Below are 18,761 nucleotides of genomic sequence, written 5' to 3'. Positions count from 1 at the left end.
CGGTAGTTCCAGTGATCAGTGAGAGTCTGGTCATCCTTCAAGGGTCCACAACTAGACAAAGATAAAGTGTAGCCACTGAGACTTAGGGTTAGTGCACATTTTCTTGCCCATGTGTACAGCGAGAACCCGCCCAGGGTGGTGTTACATTTTTGATCCCATGAACCAGGATTGCGACAAATACAACCCGAAGTGCAATTATATACATTTAGGCATCAGAGTTCTCTCCATGTAGGCGTTCGAGTTCTCTCCAATAAGCATGAGTTAAGGTGATGTAGTTTTAAAAAAATAAGATGTCAGTTACGTCAAAATGGGTGGGGAGAAGTACCACTGATAACTGATGTCAATAGAGAAAATAACTTGAAAATATTTTCCAATTTAAGATTTGTAAGTTGAGTTGGAGGGCGAGAGTATGTTATGGAAAATTGGATTTGCAACCTCGATTGTTGAAGATAATTTGCTTTTTGGACTTACGAGTTTAAACTGTTTGCTGTCATTGTTTTTTTTTTTTTAGCCGACCTTCATTTTCAGAACATTTCACTCGATGTAACCTGCGACCTTAAAGTTTGTGCGCCTTGAACTTGGAAATCTGCATGAAATTGTAAATGGAACCCATTATATAATCCATGGTAGTAGCAAGCTCTTGTTCGGTCTGTAGTACTTACCAACACAACAAACGCCCACGTATTTGTGCCTTGTATAGGTATGCGCGACAACAAAACTTGGGTTTTTATAAGTGGAAGTCTCGAGGTTGTCAGGAATCTACAGGTGCATGCGCAAGAGAAGGGATTGAGATAGTGGTATAAAAGGCAGGTCGAGTGAGAAGGTTGTTGTTGTTGTCATTGGACGTTACAGTGACGCATGCGTTAGCAGGTGATTAAGAGGCTGTGTTTTTTTGTGTGTCAAGTCGCGCACCTCGGTGAAGATCATATAAATCGTGCACCTCGGTGAAGGTGAAGGTCATACGATCATCCATGACCAGGTAGAAATCATAAGTAATTTGCAATTGTATTTTTGAGTGTCACTCACACTGAGGATCGAACCTCTAAACTCCGGAAGAGTATAATTTACAACTACCAAGTACTTTATCCACTACACCACAGGTCCTTTGGGACTATTTGCAAAGGTAAGGGGCAACTGCTACCAAATTTCATATTCCTGGGTCTAAATGTTCTCTCCCTCATTTCCCTTCTGGGCCAGATTATTTGCCTTCGTTAAAATGAAGAAAAGAAAAGTGACCTAATTTCTATGCCAACAGATATAAACCTAGTAGCCATCCTACTTTCACTGCGTACAATTGCTCTTTCATATAAGACGCACGGTTGTGTTAACAAGATTCTTATGCTGTGCTTTCTCCCTTCAGGTATAACATTGATACCAGTACTTGGTCGAAGCAGCTGCCAACTGTGATTCTTTTCCAAGAGGGTAAAGAGAAAAGCAGACTTCCATATTTCGATGCCAAAAATAGAGTTGTTAAATATTTTTTCCAAAAGGTGAGCGATGTCTTCTTTTTTTTTTTTTTCTTTTAATTTAAAAAATAAAATTTTTTAAAATTAATATTAATAATAGGTATTATGACATTAATAAATTTGTTATTTTCTGCTTAGCAGCTGACCTGGTTTCATATTTCTATTTCCTTTTTTACAGAATTTCTATTTGTTTTTGTTATGGCTTGTTTTCTTTGTGAAATAGGAATATGTTCTCAAAATATCAAGTTATTGGTTATATTAATTTATATAATTTTATATATGTGAATGATTTCGAAATATAGATGTATACAAAGATTTATAATCTTAATAAGACCTTCATTTGTTTGTTTGTTTTTATGTCACATCGCTTCAAAACCCAAGTACTCTACATTGCTAATAGCCTTCTTTTATTTATATATATATACTAGCAAAAGTACCCGTCGTTGACTGGGTTCAAAAACAGCCTACAGAAAATGGACTCTGATTTATGAAAGTATGATAGGTTATGAAAAGGAAGGATTGTAAAGAGATAGCTTTGAATTTGGGGGTATCAAAATCAAAGCAAAATATGATGAAAGTAAAAATAAAATAGATAAACCCCATAATTTATTATACCATACCTGTTCACACTGAAACATTTATCACAATATTCTGTGGATCTATATTAAAAAACCTTGTTAAACTTTGTGACATATTTCCATTCTATGGAGGTCAGGCGCGAACGAACATCCCATAATTTTATTATACCATATTTCTTCAAACTGAAGCATAATTATCAAAGTATACTTACGCAGATAGATATGAAAAGTCTTTATTAAAGTTTGTGCCTATTTCCATTCTATGGAGGCCAGGCGCGAACGCAGCCCCCACAATTTTATTATACCATCCCTATTTAAGTTAAAACATACTTATCAAAGTATTATATACATCTATATCAAAAACACTTGTAAACGGTTTTTTTTTTAGTTTTTAAATTTTTTATTTCCATACTTCGTGGACCAGACACGTACGCAGACCCCACAATTTTAATGAATCATCATTATGCCAGATCAAACATACCCATTCCTGTGTCTCGATACATCTTCTATCATTATATGTGATCAGTTTTCTATAATAGTCAACCATATAGGAGCCTATTCGTGACCAGACACACACACACACACACACACACACACACACAGACGTTCAGCTTTATATTATATATATATATAAGTTATTTACTATAATAATTATTAAATACCTACAGACACTAGTGTTTCATCCTTTCGGGAATCATCAGTGCAGGGTGTCACGATTACCGTCAGTCGGGAGATTCGAACCCGGTAACGAAGTTATCTCTGACTCCATGAGTAAGGACCAAATCCACTCGGCCACCGTCAACCACAAGAAATATCGTTGAAAAATTAAACATTCATTTTTAAATGTTTTTAAAGTCTGTCAGAGTTATCTAATGATTATAATATCATGATCTTCGCATATATATATATATATATATATATATATCGATATATATATATATATATATATCGATATATATATATATATCGATATATATATATATATATATATATTTTCTAGTTCCTCATTATTTCCTTCCTTTTTTTTGCTTTTGAACTTTTTTTTCATGCTCTTTATTTTTTCTCCATCATATCATTCCTCTCCATTTTTTTTTTTTTTCATATTTCTGTTTCTAAGCTAAATATTTTTTAAATCAGTGTTTTATTTTTGTTACCCCTATCCTTGTATAATACCACCCTTTTTCTCCTTTTCTGATGAGAAGCATTTAGCTTTGAAATGCCATGGCCTAAACAGCCCCCTCCCTTTTTCTTTTCTGTTCTCTTTATTGAATTGATATTACAAAGTTCCTATATAACTTTACTCTTTATCTTTTTAATTTTATATATATATATATATATAAACTATTTCATTTAATCACATAAATTGATATACTAAGATATAATTTTATATGTAAATCTTCAGTATTTACTTCAACCGTGCTTAATACATAGAGGTAGGTAGTAAATTATGAAAATATATGTGGCAATTAAGCTACACAGAATATTCCACATTTCATTCTCATGAGAATTCGTCAGGCTTATGCCTTATTTTCATAACTTACTCTATATAGATATATATATCTATTTTTCTGAAGCTGTTTTTAGTGTTTTATTGAATAGTACAAGCCGGTCTTATAAAAAGAAAATTTTAAAAACTGCTTCACATTTTTGAAAATGTTTACAAATTCACATATGAAATGTCGGATAGGGATGATGGCTTCCATTTTTTTTTTTTTTGTTTTTTTTTTTTTTACTCTGGACTTGTTAACGTGGTTTTTGAATTCATTTTGAAAAATAAGATATACAAAGATTTAGAATCTTTACAAGACCTTTGCTTGTTTGTCTGTTTTTGTTCACGCGTCACGTCATCTCTATACAGTGTTATGTGGAGGCCGTCAGAATTTTATGTTTGTCAACAGTTTCACGAATGCGCAAGCGCAGTCGGCAAACATGACAGATTATTTAGAAGAAATAAATAAAAAAAAATTTTCTTGTTTTTTTTTTTTCATCTAAAAAAAGTTTGTGTTAAACTTTCCTTTTCTTTACAAATCTCTACATACAACATTTGGTCCATTTTAAAAGTAACCGCAACTTAACAATTAGTTTTTGCTATATAAATACTCATCTAGCTGAAACCACTGTCAATTTTCCCCACTCTTTATCTGTGCCTAAATCAAAACGTAGATTCCATGACCAAAGCTTCTGTCTTAGAACTGCACGCCTGTGGAACTCTCTACCGCTTGCCTGTTTCCCTCCTGACTTCAACATGGATGTCTTCAAGTCCAACATAAACAAATTCCTGATGAACCGTCCCCTTAAGTAATGACACTGTATCAAATCTCTAATACTAATGAATACTGCAACACTATCCCATTGATTACTGCACACAAAATAACCCTTATCTCCGAGTGACTTCTGGGCCTTGATAAGTGTTGACCTCCATGTAAAAAAAAAAGCTTGGGAACCAGAGTTGCGGAGTGAAAAGTTATAAAGTTAGACTCTGACTCCAATACTTCCAAAAACTCCTTATTTGAAAGTTTTCAAACTAGCATTTTTACGAATCCAGCTTTGATTCCAACTATTTCTGTGGCACCACATTCACTTCCCCGCTTCAGAACAAATGCTGACTCCCAACATTGTTCCGTAATATTCATTTTGTCTTCTGGCTGTGTTATCATCTGTAACATTGATGGTTGCCGAGAGGTGTGCGGTGTCTCACAAGTATAAAAATAAAACAAAATGCAAACTCTGATATGTTCCGTATGTATCAGTTGGGCTCTGGCTGCGTACATGCCACCATCACAGGGGAAACAACCCTCCAAACGCTAAGGTTCACATCTACATCTTTTGTTGAGGCCATGTTCATCAGTTGGTTGATCAATTCATTTCCTCATTTCAACCTCCTAAAGCTATCTTGATCTGATCCAAGCCATCACTTGTCTTCCAATGTCCCAAACTAGAAATAGTCAGCAACTCAAAACTGTCTTCAACGATCGCAAACCCAAGACCCCCCCTCCATGTAAAAAAAAAAAAAAAAAAAAACTCTGTAAATTGTCTCAAAACTCATCGCCACTCCTAAAACTGTCCGTAAACTAACCTTAAATATATTGACCTATATTGTCTGATTCTTTTCACTTTGATTAACAATTCTATTATTAGCTGCTTTTGTGTGCCTTGGTGAACAACTTCCTACATCTTTATTCTGCTGATAAATTTATTTACTTTTTTTTTTCTTTTCTTTCTTTTACTACCTAATACTTGGGGTGTGGGGAGTTGATAGTATCGCATTTTCAACACCTCCTACTCTGCGATCCTGCTCGCATCAACAACAAACCGGCTCTAACAAACTACCTGTCAACAATACAAATCAAGATTGTCTCCCTCGTATCATTTTGATTTTTATGATCGAAGTGTTTATAATCGTGTTATCATTACTGTTAGTGATACAAATTATATTGGTTCTTCATTGTTTTAACAAAATTCGAAAAATCAAAATATTGAACTTCAAGTAAAACCAATGTTATCTACTTAATTGTCATGTCACAGTAATGAGCATATCCAAAAATTACAAAAAAAAAACGATAAGGTAGAAAATTAATTACTAAATTTCAGAAAATATTTACTGTACTTTTAAGATTTTCCGTTTTTTTTTCTTTTTTCTTTAATTTTTTTACATACATTAAAAGCTTTGCATACATAAAACAAAATTATTAAAGATGTTAATCTATAAACATATATATATATATATATATATATATCTCATGCATGTATTGTTTGTCTGTTTCAGGAGAATATGACTAGAGATCTAGGTTTGAACGATGCTTATCAACAATGCAAGAAAACGGCCCCGAAGGAGAAGAAAGCGAAATCTCCAAAAGAACTAAATGGTACCGAGGTCAAAAGTCCTGAATCCAAGAAGAAAGATTAAATTATTTAAAGAACGCGGAGGAGAAAGAAGGGGTCCTGGATGGATGGATTGGGGTGGGGGTGGGTATCGTTTTCTTTTCAGTCATATTTTCATAAACTGAAATGGACATTTTTATATATATATATATATATATATATATTTATATATATATATGCATTTTTTTTTTCTATCGAAGGGAATCCAATCACTTCTTCATCTGATTTTGGTATTTTAAGGGAACTGCGAATTTTCTGGACTCTGGGTTAGGTAACGTCCAAGCAATCCGATCCAAAGTGTTAATATTAGTCAGCTTGCATACAGTAATATCTCGCTTCTTACAAGCCCAAGCCAGGTCTTCCTCTATCTATCACACTCCATAACCTGCCTGGGATATCGAGGCGCACTATGGAGTTAATGCACGGGTCGGTCAAACTACTAGAGATGCTGAGTGTGTAAGTCATCCACAATCCCACCAATACCCAGCTTCTGATGAAGCATGTGTGAAAAGATCCTTTTCTCATCTACAAAAACCTTCTTTCATAACATCTAACAGAGCATTTATTCATTTTTGCAGTTGTGCAAACTAAAAAAAAAAATTAAAATAATTTTTTTTAGGAATTGGATCTCTTGTAATGTTTTTTTGCCGCTGGAATTGCTTTTGCAAAAATGTTTGCAGCTAGAAGAAAGAAAAAGCTGATGTTCATTGTTTGAAATTTGGAGTAAAGCTTCGTTCATCTGGAATTTAGAGTGTTGATTAAAAGTTGATTAAACTGAAGTGAAAATGTGTTTTTTGTTTTTAATATTTTTTATCTTTATAATTTTGATTTGTTGATTTTTTTTTTTTTTTTTAATTTTTACTTGGTAACTTTATTTAATTTGTAATTTTTTTAATTGGTAAATATTTTTAATTTGTAATTTTTTTAATTAGTAAATATTTTTATTTAATTTGTAATTTTTTTTAATTAGTAAATATTTTTATTTAATTTGTAATTTTTTTTAATTAGTAAATATTTTTATTTAATTTGTAATTTTTTTTAATTAGTAAATATTTTTAGTTAATTTGTAATTTTTTTTAATTAGTAAATATTTTTATTTAATTTGTAATTTTTTTTAATTAGTAAATATTTTTATTTAATTTGTAATTTTTTTTAATTAGTAAATATTTTTATTTAATTTGTAATTTTTTTTAATTAGTAAATATTTTTATTTAATTTGTAATTTTTTTTAATTGGTAAATATTTTTATTTAATTTGTAATTTTTTTTTAATTGGTAAATATTTGTTTTGCTTTTATGCATCTCAATGACGTAAGAGGTTACTAATTGAGACCATATGTACTACAGCACTGTAGGGAGTTGAGCAGCGAGAGGTCTGCTCACATTGCATTTAAATTTCTGCATGTCAGTACAGTCAAGAAAGCAGAAAACATGGAGGGAATTTCAAAGTCGAGCAATCTATGCGAAGCAACTATTAAAGCAGAAGACTTTCTGACGTGTAAGGACCTCGATAGTGAAGCTGTGAGATTTTTTTGCTTATTGGATTGGTTGGGAGTATTAACATCAAGGGAGCACTTGTTCGTCAGAGCACAGGGATGCAACATCATAGCAATGGAACAGGGGTTGGAGTTTGGTTGACAGTGCGGGTCTTATTAGATTAAAGACTCTTTGGGGGGGGGGGGGCTTGCCTAAAAGGAAGAGACTAATGGTAGATGTAACAGTCCAGATGTGACAAGAATACTCCTGGCATGGGCGAATGGTGGCCTTGTAGAGATATAGGATATTGTCAGGTGTGAGTAGTTTTCTAGCACAGTAGAGGGAGCCCACCTTGTTTGCAGCAGCGTTGGCAATGTCTTCAGTGTATTTGTTCCAATTTACGTTGCTTGTGAATATTAAGCTGAAGAGTTTCAAAGAACTTTCAGGTGGTGTATTATTAGTTACTAGCCTGGGTGCCCGGCGTTGCCTGGGTGTTTGGAGATGTGTGTTGAACAAACAAAAAAAAAAAAAAACACCTCTTTGCTTTTCTGGACATCCCTGGCCAAGTGCTTGTTCTGCTATGTGTTGAGTTTCATTTTTATACTGAAAAGCCAAAGAAAAAAAAAAAAAACACGCAGAGTAAAAAATATCGCAAAAATAGCGTGTAAAATTTGCCCAAATAAAAGATATGTGCGACCTGGTTTCGTAAATTGTAGATATTATAATCTAGGTAGAATACAAAAGGTTCTAAGAAACAGTAAACGCTTCCTCGAAAAAAGCCTTTGCCAGTCATACACAAAAAATGCACACACACATTTTCGCTTTTATATAATAGATGGCAGTCGATGGTTGAAAAGGTTTCTTATAATTGTAAAAGGAAAGTAGCATTTAATGTTACGTCTCCATTCCGCTAAAGTTTCAGTCATTTCTTTAGATATGTATTCATATCATGGACTCATCAGCAAATATACTAATCTTGGAGACAGTTTTATGAGCGAGGTCGTCATAAAACTGATTAAAATGCTTGCCGCATGTCAGAATATCCATTATGCATAAATTTCAAATGTTTAGACCCCAAATTGGCTGAGTAGTTTGCTAGAGACCGCAAAGGTCAAATCTTTTGAACTTTGACAGCTCAAATTTTCGACCCCAACCGATTGCCCTATCTCTGAATACCCTTTATGTAAAATTTCAAATGTTTAGACCAGAAATTGGCTGAGTAATTTGACCCCTTAACATTTACATTTTTAGGCTCAAATCAAATTATAAAGTTTGATCCATGTCCAAGTAACCTACATTTAAAATTTTAAGTGTTTAGACCCAAAATTGGTAGGAGTTTGGTAGTTTCCAAAGGTTAAATCATTGAACTTTGACCCCTTGACAGCCAAATTTCTGTCCGAAAACCGATTAAAAAGATTTTCTCAAATCTCAATACTCCTTATGTTAAGTCTAGAGTCTCTAGACCGAAAATTGACGGTTATTTGGTAGGGAGATGTACAGACATTTTCACTTTTATAGATATGGATTTTTTTTTTTTTACACGGTGGTCACCATTTATCAAGGCCTGGAAGCCACTCAGAGGTAAGGGTTATTGCAAGTACAGTATGTTAGTGTGGAGATTTGATGAAGTGTTTACTTAAGGGGGCGGTTCATTAGGAATTTGTTTACGTTGGACTTGAAGACATCCAAGTTGTAGTCAGGTGGGAAGCAGGCAGACGGAACAGAGTTCCACAGGCGTGCAGTTCTAAGAAACAAGCTTTGTTCATGGAATTCACGTTTTGATTTAGGCACAGATAAAGAGTGGGGGAAATTTTTCACAGTGGATTCAGCTAGACGGGTGTTTTTCGTGAAAGATTGGCGAAGGGGGACCAGAGATTGGAGTTCAGACGAGCACCTGCCATGGAAATAACGATAAAACAAGGATATGCTCGCAACGTCTCTTCTGTGGGAGAGAGGTTGGAGGGTAGAGAAAAGGGCATCCCTCACTAAGCCACGAAGTCTATTTTATACTCTGTCAAGGCAGGATAGGCTGTTTTTAGCAGCTCCTGCCCAGATATTGCAGCAGTATTCCATCCTTGGACGGCTTTTATATAGATAGAGAATTGCATCAGTAGTGAGATATCTTCTGGAGCGGTAGAAGGATCCCACCATCTTTCCAGCGACCTTGGCAACAGAAGTTTGATGTACGTGTTCCATTTCAGATCAGGAGTAAAGGACAAACCTAGAAGCTTGTCAAAACACAGGGCTTCTCCTAGACGAGAGCCATCTATTTCAATTGATGCCAGATGGGGATCAGAGCGTTGATGATGTAAAATAGATTGAATTTATATATGAAAATACTAAATCTATATATGAAATGAAATATTATACATGAAATATTAAATTATTGACATAAATTCTATGATTTTTATATGAATATTGTAGTAATATATTTGAATTAAATAGTGAGTACGAATGCAAAACCATACGCCTCTCTTGATAATCACTGATCTCCTCACTCGTGTGCTTATTCTATTCTGGCCATGTCATCTTGAGGTTGCAAGGCACTGGTTTAAAAAAGAAAAAAGAAAGTGTATAAATCAGTTGTACTCTGGGTGGGTGCAATAAAAGATTTCCAAACGTTTTCTGTGGAAGTATCTCGTTGATCAGTTCACCTCATCTGCTGAAAACCTGTCCGACCTGCTCAAGGCTGAGAACTTGTCAACAGCTGTAAACTAAATCAGAACTTCTAAATATACTGAGTTCAGGATTGGAAATCCTATGTCCGGATCTTTTATCTTACTTTGCCAGTCGACTACTACTACTACCAGTGCTCTGCATATGTCCAATGCGTGCTTTGGTGAATTAGTTCTAACCATATTTTTTTTTTTTTTTTTTTAACTTTTTTTTAATGTTTTTTTACAAACTAGCATTTCAGCCCGGCGTTGCCCGGGTGTTTGGAGGTGTTTGCTGAGCAAAAACAAAAAAAAAAAAAAATTTTTTTTTTTTTTTTTTAACTTTGACCCCTATTATGACCCCTTAACATTTATTGTTTTGGGCTCTAATCAATTTAAGTTAGATCCATGTCCAAGGAACCTATATATAAAATTTCAAGTGTTTAGACCCAAAATTTTCGGAGGAGTTTGGTAGTTGTCAAAGGTCAAACCGTTGAACTTTGACTCTTTAACAACCAAATTTCTGGCCAAAAACCGATCAAAGATTTTCCCAAATCTCAGTACCCTGTATATCAAATTTCGAGTCTGTAGACTGAAGAAACACTAGCAAAACAGTTAAAAAAAACTAATTTTTTTTATTCCATCATTTTTGACAGAAGGTGTTCAATCTTTTTTTTTTTTTTCCTCTTACTTTAATTCCACCTAAACAAGACTAATTGTCACTTAAGTATAAGGTGCTACTGGAAAAGGAGTCAAATTTATGAGAGGGAAGCATTTGTGGAGAGCCGGGCAACAAGGTGTTTGTTTATATAACATTTAAATTTATGGGTGTTCGTATGGTTGGGAAAACAGGGAGTAAGAACGAAATTCCAAAGATGTTATTACCTTTATGATGAAGAGGTTAGATTTTTCTGCTAGTCGAGTGGGTCAGGAAAATTTACGTTGAAATGGTACAAGGTTATCTGACCATATTCCTTGAAAGTACTTGTCAAACAGACACCAGGATGTAGCGATGTAATAGAGGCAGGAGCTTGGTAGACAGACAAATAAGAATTTCTAACATGCACTAACTGCTTTTGTGGGGAAGCAAATAAATAGGGACACACGTAGGCCGTAAAAAACCCAGAAAATAAAAACTTTGTGGGTGTTTGTTTTGTTGTTTTGGCTGGATATACATACAAAGACAACTGTCTTTTATGTTATGGATAAACTTGCCATAAAATTTTTCTTCAAAATACTCCTCTCTAAGCCAATTTTCAGGATGGGTATGCAGGTCCTCCAAGACATAAAATACTAATACATTTAAATAGCAACAAATTTTTCTTTATATATGATTTCATCAACTGCAGCCACACTACAAGGGGTGTTCCAAAAGTAATGCCTCTTTTTTTTTTTTTTTTTTTTTTTTTTTTTTTTATTTTTTTATTTTTTTTTTTTTTTATTCTGCCTAAATAAATCAGAGGGGACTACAAATTCTATTGTTATGATGAGTGAACATGCACTCATGACCTCCTCAAAGTTTCATCTCTCTATTGCAGATATTGACGGTGTGAGACTAAGAAAGCAACCCCCTGCCATAAGTGTGCATCAGAAGCAGAGATGCATCATTGACTTCCTGGCAAAAGTGTACTGAGAATGACGGTGTGGAAAAATAGATTCTGAAACACAAAAAAGTTGTTCGTTTTAACGGTTGAATGGTACCACCTATCTCCGTAGTTCTTTAAGTCTTTGAGTTAAAAAAAAGTAGGACGCTTTACTTTTGGAACGACCCTCATAGTTGGATATTCGGATGCTTTGTAAAGACCAATTTTGTTGGGAAATACTTTTGAAACTTTAAAACTGATCATATAAGTCAATCAAGTTTTTAAAATAAATAAGAATTTAATCATTTGAGAAAATTAATTTTATTTATAATTTTTGACTTGAATTATTTAAAAAATAGAGCAATTTTTCACGTTGAAGTTAGTTTTTGTAAATAAAATACAAAAAAATAAGGGAACAAGGGAAAAGATAGAGAACAAAATGAGAAAAAGAAATAGAATGAAGAGCGAAAATATAAAAAGAGCGAAAATATAAAAATGAAACGAAAAAAGAGCGAAAAGGAAAAAAGAGCGAAAAGGAAAAAAGAGCGAAAAGGAAAAAAGAGCGAAAAGGAAAAAAGAGCAAAACGAAAAAAAGAGCGAAACGAAAAAAAGAGCGAAACGAAAAAAAGAGCGAAACGAAAAAATGAAAAGAGAAAAAGAAAAAAGGGAAAATAAAAATGGGAAGAAAACAATAAACAAAAACAAAACAGAAAAAAATGAAAAGATGAAATAGAAAAAAATCATTTGAAACTAAAGTGTTTCCTGTTGCTTATTTTATGTTTATTCTTATGAAATACAATTTCAAGAAAAGAAAAAAGATTTTGGCCTTTTATTTTTCTAAATAAGCCTTTCGCATTTCTCTCCTTATTCACTCGCCTTCTGGCAATTCCACGTAAACTGTAGATAATACCATACATACCATCATCATCATAACTGTCATTATCAATGCTTTCTTTCCATCATCATCAACATTCATTAATATCTGTGTATTATCATCATCATCACCATCAACAACAACAGTGGTCATAAAATGAAACAATCAGAAGCACCAGCTTTCAAAAGTCAGTCATCATCATCATCGTCGTCACCAGCTTCACATCCAATCCCCACACCCAACCCTCTGCATTTTACTTATCCTTCTTTGTCTCATTCTGTCTTTTATCGTCATCCTCATCATCTTCCGTCAGGTCCTCTTTTTCCACCAGTTCAAATCCTTCTTGGTCATCGCTTGGTTCACTCTCGGTGCCACCACCACTATTGCGTTCATTCTGTGTCTTTGTGCCAATCTCTCCGTCGGGTGGAACTGCTCCTGCAGCAGGGGCTGCTTCCGTCGTTGTCTTTGCATTGGTGGGACCAGAGCCCCCACTCTCACTGCTGGTGGTTTTGGAGCTTTTGACAGGATCTGTGTCGTCTTTGTCGCTTCCTTTCACCTTTTTGTCGCCGTCTTTTGCTTTCACTGTGTACATCTCGTGTTTATAGAGCGGAAGGAACGAGTCTATAAAGCCAACGTCCTCGTTTAGATTGGGTAGGAACCAAAAGTGGTGCTTGCCGAGAGTGCACGCCCAGATTACACAAAACAGAACCAAACGAACTGGAATTTTAAAAAGAGAAAAGAAAGTTAAAAACATTAAGCCTTAAACTTGTTCATCTCAATAAAAAAAAATGCAAACATTTTTATAAATTTTAATTATCGCACAAAATCTGAAAATTTTAATTATCACAAAATTTTTTAATTTTTAATATCACATAAAACAGGTTACTGTTATGTAAATCAATTAGTACAATTTCGAATATATAAAAAGGCTGCATTGAGTGAGTGTTTGCCACTTATTGACTTCCAAACAGCTGGGCCGATTTTTAAAAAAAATTCACACAAATGGACTTTGTGCATCAGAGTGTTCGGTTTTGTATCGGAAAGCCTCATAAGTATCGAAAATCAAGAAAATCCAATGAAAGATGGGACAATTCAATTTTGATCCAAGTTAACACCCTTATACAGCCTAACATCACAAGTGCATTTTAGAAGTTTTATCACTGCGCAAGCAGAAAGCCCTGGTGTATAAAATAAACAGAAGGCTTTTTGATAAGACAAGAGCGTGTTTGAAATGAGTTTCTGTTTAGAGCACAATTAAACCATGATACTTAACTTTTGCATTTTAAACTTTAGTTCAAGCTATTATATAAAAATAATTTTATATAGAAAAAAACAAAAAAAAACAGTAGGTTCTCTACATTGCAATGTAAACTACAATGTATTGTGGATTAAGTCAGTGGAGGGAAGCATGTGAAACGTCCTCCCAGTGCACTGAAGTGAGTCACCGACTAGAGCAGGCAATCAATCGATTTGATTGGGAAAAAAAAAAAAGAAAAAAAGAAAAAGGGTGATTTCAACGACAATAAAAGTATTGGAAGTATGAAAATTCTTGATCCTCATTCAATCCTGGGAAATGGCGGATCTCCCTGCTAGTATTGTATATATAGTAGGGTAAAACGACTCCAACATCTATTTGTATACCTAATTTTTTTTTTTTTTTTTTTTTAACTAGGGGTTGATCACCACTTATAAATTTTACGAGCCATAAACCCATTTTGTTTCTAAATGTACAATCTTACTACTTATCACTATAATGCTCCTAAAATTCATACTATAATTGTCTGCAAAGAGCCATGGCATAGTGGATAAAGTACTTGGTAAAATTCAGTTGTAAAGTTACAATTTTCTGGAAGTTTATGATTAAATCCTACGTGCAAGCAATACTCAAAATCCAATTGTGAATTACTTAGGACTTCTACCTCATCTGAACGATAGCACACTACTCCTGTGGATGAAATAAAGGGCTCCATTCAAAATTGTCTGAAGATTCTCGAGTTAGATAGAAAGATTCTTGAGTTTACCAAGATACACGTGAAGAAGGTCGGTGATTACATCAAGTTTTATCATACGTCTTAATATAAAAGTATAACTGACTATCTCCCTTGACTAACACTCACTTAAACTTTTAAAAAATGTAATTGTGAATAATTTTTTGTTCAAAATACATCTAGTACATATTCTCCTGAACCATTTTTCATAATTTTTGGAATTTATACTAATTTCAATATACCACATAAGTAGGTAATAATATTTTCACTTGAAATACGTTGGTTTAAAAGATCACGAATATAAAAAAAAGCATCAGAATTTCTTCAGTAAAGATCAGTTTGTTCGTTTTTGACTATCAAATGTTTTAGGGCAGAGCTCTGTTCAAACCTTTGGCACCATTTGATCTGTCAGTATTTTGAATCAACTCAAAACAAGCATTTGTGTAGGATTAAAATAAATCTTGACAATTTTTTTTTTTTTTTTTTACTGAACATAAAAGCTTGACCAATTTCATTAAATCTTGAATAAAATCTACTGACCTACAAAAACACTGTATCGTAGAAGATTACTTGTATACAATTCATAGCATTGTAGACGGTAAATAATTTACAAAGGTACTGTTGAGCAAAACAACACAAAGCAGAAAATATACGACAAAGCCAACTGCATAGTTGAAAACTGTATCCCCTACACAAACTGCGCGCGCACACACACACAGAATAAATGATACTGACCTACAAAAAGAATGAGAATGAAGGCTAGAAAGACAGCACCGCTGAGACTCAAATAATAAACTCCTAGTCTCACTTCCTCTGGCCATAATGGAAACAGGCATAAAGCTATGGCACCAAGAACTGCAAAGAAATAATGGAAATATCATGGGAATAATGTTAATATAAACATGGATGTTTTTTTTTTTGTGTTTTTATTTATTTATTTTTTGCCTTTTGAGCAGAAAAAAAAGGGAGGAACTGATTTAATTTTTTTTTTATGGAATATTTTTATGAAAAGAGGAAAGGAAAAGGAAGAGAAAAAAGGAAATGGAGGAAAGGAAGGAGAATAGTTAAAAGGAAAAAAAAAGAAAGAAAAAGGAACAGAATGCTTAAATTAAAAACTTGATGAAAAATAAGTATCTGTTTCAATATTTCTCTCGCTCTCTCTCTCTCTCTCTATATATATATGCATTTCCTTGATAATTCAGTATGTATGCAAGCAAATTCTAGAATCAGCAGTAGTAAAAAAATCTGGCAACAAAACTATTTTCAAAAATTGCATTAACTGATGTGATTTTTAAAATTATAAAAACTTAGAAAAAAAAAAAACATTCTGAAGAAAAAAAAACATTCTGAAGAAAAAAAAAACATTCTGAAGAAAAGAAAAAACATTCTGAAGAAAAGAAAAAACATTCTGAAGAAAAGAAAAAACATTCTGAAGAAAAGAAAAAACATTCTGAAGAAAAGAAAAACATTCTGAAGAAAAAAAAACATTCTGAAGAAAAAAAAAAACATTCTGAAGAAAAGAAAAACATTCTGAAGAAAAAAAAAACATTGAATTTGGTTGGCTGCTCTTTAAAGAAACAAGTTAGTCTGCTGCAAATCAGGTTAGCCAAAATAAGCAAAATTTTCTTTCAAGATTGTCAAAGTTTATACAACATTTTGTATAAATTGAACGGCCAGTGAGGTTCCTTGCAAAGATTTGTTTTTTACTATTATTCCCTTCAAACAAAGCACAGTGCCACTTGAATGTAAGGAACTAATATTAGGGACCCAATCTGGAGTAAAGATATGTAGGGAGTTGAGCAACAAGATGTCTGTTCACATTAAACTTCCGCATGTCAGTATTCAAGGAAGCAGGATACCAAGAGGGAATTCCAAAGTCTAGCAGTTTGAGGGAAGAAACTATTAAATAAAGTCTTTCCAGCTTCTAGGGATCTCAACAGTGAAAATGTTGGAATTTGGCCAGCAATGCATGATCTATAAGGTTGGAGACTCTTTTTTGGACCCTGTCTAAGAGCAAGAGAATAGTGGTAGATGCACCAGCCTAGATATGACAACAATACTCGATGCATGGGCTCTGTACAGAGATAAGATACAGAGATATATAAAGATGAAAAAAAAAATATCCGTCAATTGACTGACACCCATTAATCATCCATCAACTTACCCATTAATAGTCCAATAATAAATGTTTTCAAAGGAACAGGGTCATAAATCCAAACATACACCTGCAAAAGAACCAAAGGAGAAAAACTAATTTACTTTATTCTGAACTCAATAAATACAATGCAAAATGGCTCTAGACTAATCTAATATTAAAGCAACAGTGACAATGTGGGTGTAAGCATAGAATATAGAATATTGATTTTAAATAAATGATATGAAGAAAGGAGTCTCTTAATGTGTTTAATAAAAAAACAAAACAAGAATGCAGTGTTATACCATTGACCCCCTCAAGTGTTATGCCATAACAAAAAAGAAAAAATATAGTAAAAAAAAAAAAAAAAGAGGAACTAAGTTTATCAGCAGAACAATGGAGAGGAAGTTGTTCACCAAGATACACAAAAGAAACTAAACAAGGTATGGCAGACCCCCCCCCCAAAAAAAAACGGACATAAAGGTAGATATATTTAGAGTCAGTTTACAGGAATTTTTATGATAGAAGTATATTTTATGACAGTTTACAGACTGCTTTGGGTTTGTGACCAGTGAGGACAGTTTTTTTAGGTCAGACATTTTAATGCAAATTAGGCTCAGAGCAGATTGAGAGGAGCTGCTGGCAACTGACAAACACTGGCTTGACAGAAAACGTAAATGTGGATTTTAGTGTTCAGAGAGTTGGTTTCCGCGATGTTACACACGTACCCAGAACCCAACTGACAAACATAAAATGTGTTTTCTGTTTTCTTTTGAGCAAGTTTATTTATGTTTTTTTATACTTGTAACCCCCGTGCGCATCCCCACTGTGAGAGACAACAACATAGCCAGAAGAGAAAATGAAGGAAAAAGAAACCGCGGAAATAGTGTTGTAGTTGGTGTTTGCTGCCGAACAGATGGAGTGCGCATGGTCTTGTAATACTATAAACCGCTCCACACCAGAGTTAGCCAGAAAAATGCGTGGCGTGTTAAATGCTGGTAATGGTTGTTGTTGAGTATCATTTATACATTCACATATGAATCAGACAGACCAGGAGTTCACAGGCTTTTTATTGTATTTTGCTTTATTTTTTGTAAGCATTCTTCGGCAGCTGCATATGTAAGACACGATGAAATGATTAAAAAGAAGATGAGGGAGAAAAAGATCAGACAACGTTGGAATTGGCAATGTTGTTTAACAAGGGATGTTCGAGAGTAGATGTAGACCTTAGCGTGTAGAGTGTGGATGGTGTCACCCCCCCCCCCCCAAAGAGTGCAACTAATATTTACAGTGTCGCAATCTGTGTTTTTCTTTAGAGTTATGTTTATTTTATTTTTTCATACTTATGAACATGTACGCACATCTGCAGCAGTCGCCAATGAGTGGTGATAATGATGTCACTGTGTAGAGAAGTCAAAGGAGAAGAAGACAACAAAAACAACATTAGAGTTAGCAATGTCACACGGGGACCACATGGTTTCACAGCATCACGACAAGAAAAATCAGCAAACAACATCCAAGGGCATATTGTTATGCAACATTACACAACGATATTGTTATGCAGCATTACATAACGATATTGTTATGCACCATTACATAACGATATTGGTATGCACCATTACATAACGATATTGTTGTGCAGCGTTATATAACGATATTGGTATGCATCGTTACATAACGATATTGTTATACACCATTACACAACGATATTGTTATACACCATTACACAATGATATTGTTATGCAGCATTATATAATATATATATATTGCTACACTAAGAATGCTGCAACTTTCTATATTCATTTAAGCAGAAAATGTAAATAGCAACTTACAAAATTTTTTAAAAATTAAAGAAGAAAAAAAAATCCATCACTTTGATACATTTACCTCATCACCATCCATAAACCGCTGGTCATCGGGCATTCCAAGTTTAAGTTTTTTCTCTTTCTTCTTTTTTTCTTCATCCTGAAGAGAAGACATTATTTTGTCATTAAATAAGTTTTTCATTTTTATTAGGTTCCGGAATTTTTTAAGTAACGATTGATTATTTCTATTATTTGGACTACTGTTCTCATCTTGGATGCTATTCTCACAAAGACCTGTGGCGGAACAGATATAAGTGATAGT

General features: G+C 33.7%; 2 protein-coding genes across 2 annotated transcripts in view; one reads left to right on the top strand and one right to left on the bottom strand.

Annotated features, from left to right (window-relative positions):
• The window catches only part of LOC145255636 (thioredoxin-related transmembrane protein 2 homolog), a 48,080-nt gene extending 42,015 nt beyond the window's left edge, over window positions 1-6,065 (top strand). The window contains exons 7-8 of the mRNA XM_080114165.1: window positions 1,361-1,490; window positions 5,811-6,065. Coding sequence (XP_079970291.1) covers window positions 1,361-1,490; window positions 5,811-5,951 — 271 coding nt within the window. The 3' untranslated portion in view covers window positions 5,952-6,065. The remainder of the gene's footprint in view (window positions 1-1,360; window positions 1,491-5,810) is intronic.
• A 6,331-nt stretch (window positions 6,066-12,396) lies between these two features.
• The window catches only part of LOC145255635 (translocation protein SEC62-like), a 48,297-nt gene continuing 41,932 nt past the window's right edge, over window positions 12,397-18,761 (bottom strand). Inside the window, exons 6-9 of the mRNA XM_080114164.1 lie at window positions 18,522-18,599; window positions 16,665-16,725; window positions 15,236-15,355; window positions 12,397-13,229 (exon numbers count right to left, since the gene is read on the bottom strand). Coding sequence (XP_079970290.1) covers window positions 12,766-13,229; window positions 15,236-15,355; window positions 16,665-16,725; window positions 18,522-18,599 — 723 coding nt within the window. The 3' untranslated portion in view covers window positions 12,397-12,765. The remainder of the gene's footprint in view (window positions 13,230-15,235; window positions 15,356-16,664; window positions 16,726-18,521; window positions 18,600-18,761) is intronic.

The sequence above is a fragment of the Euprymna scolopes genome, chromosome 31 (genome assembly GCF_053919585.1).
Source record: "Euprymna scolopes isolate OS-2025 chromosome 31, ASM5391958v1, whole genome shotgun sequence".
In the NCBI taxonomy this organism is placed as follows: Eukaryota; Metazoa; Mollusca; class Cephalopoda; order Sepiida; family Sepiolidae; genus Euprymna; species Euprymna scolopes.
Note: the sequence above shows the minus strand (reverse complement) of the source record. Positions and strands in the feature narration are given on the sequence as shown.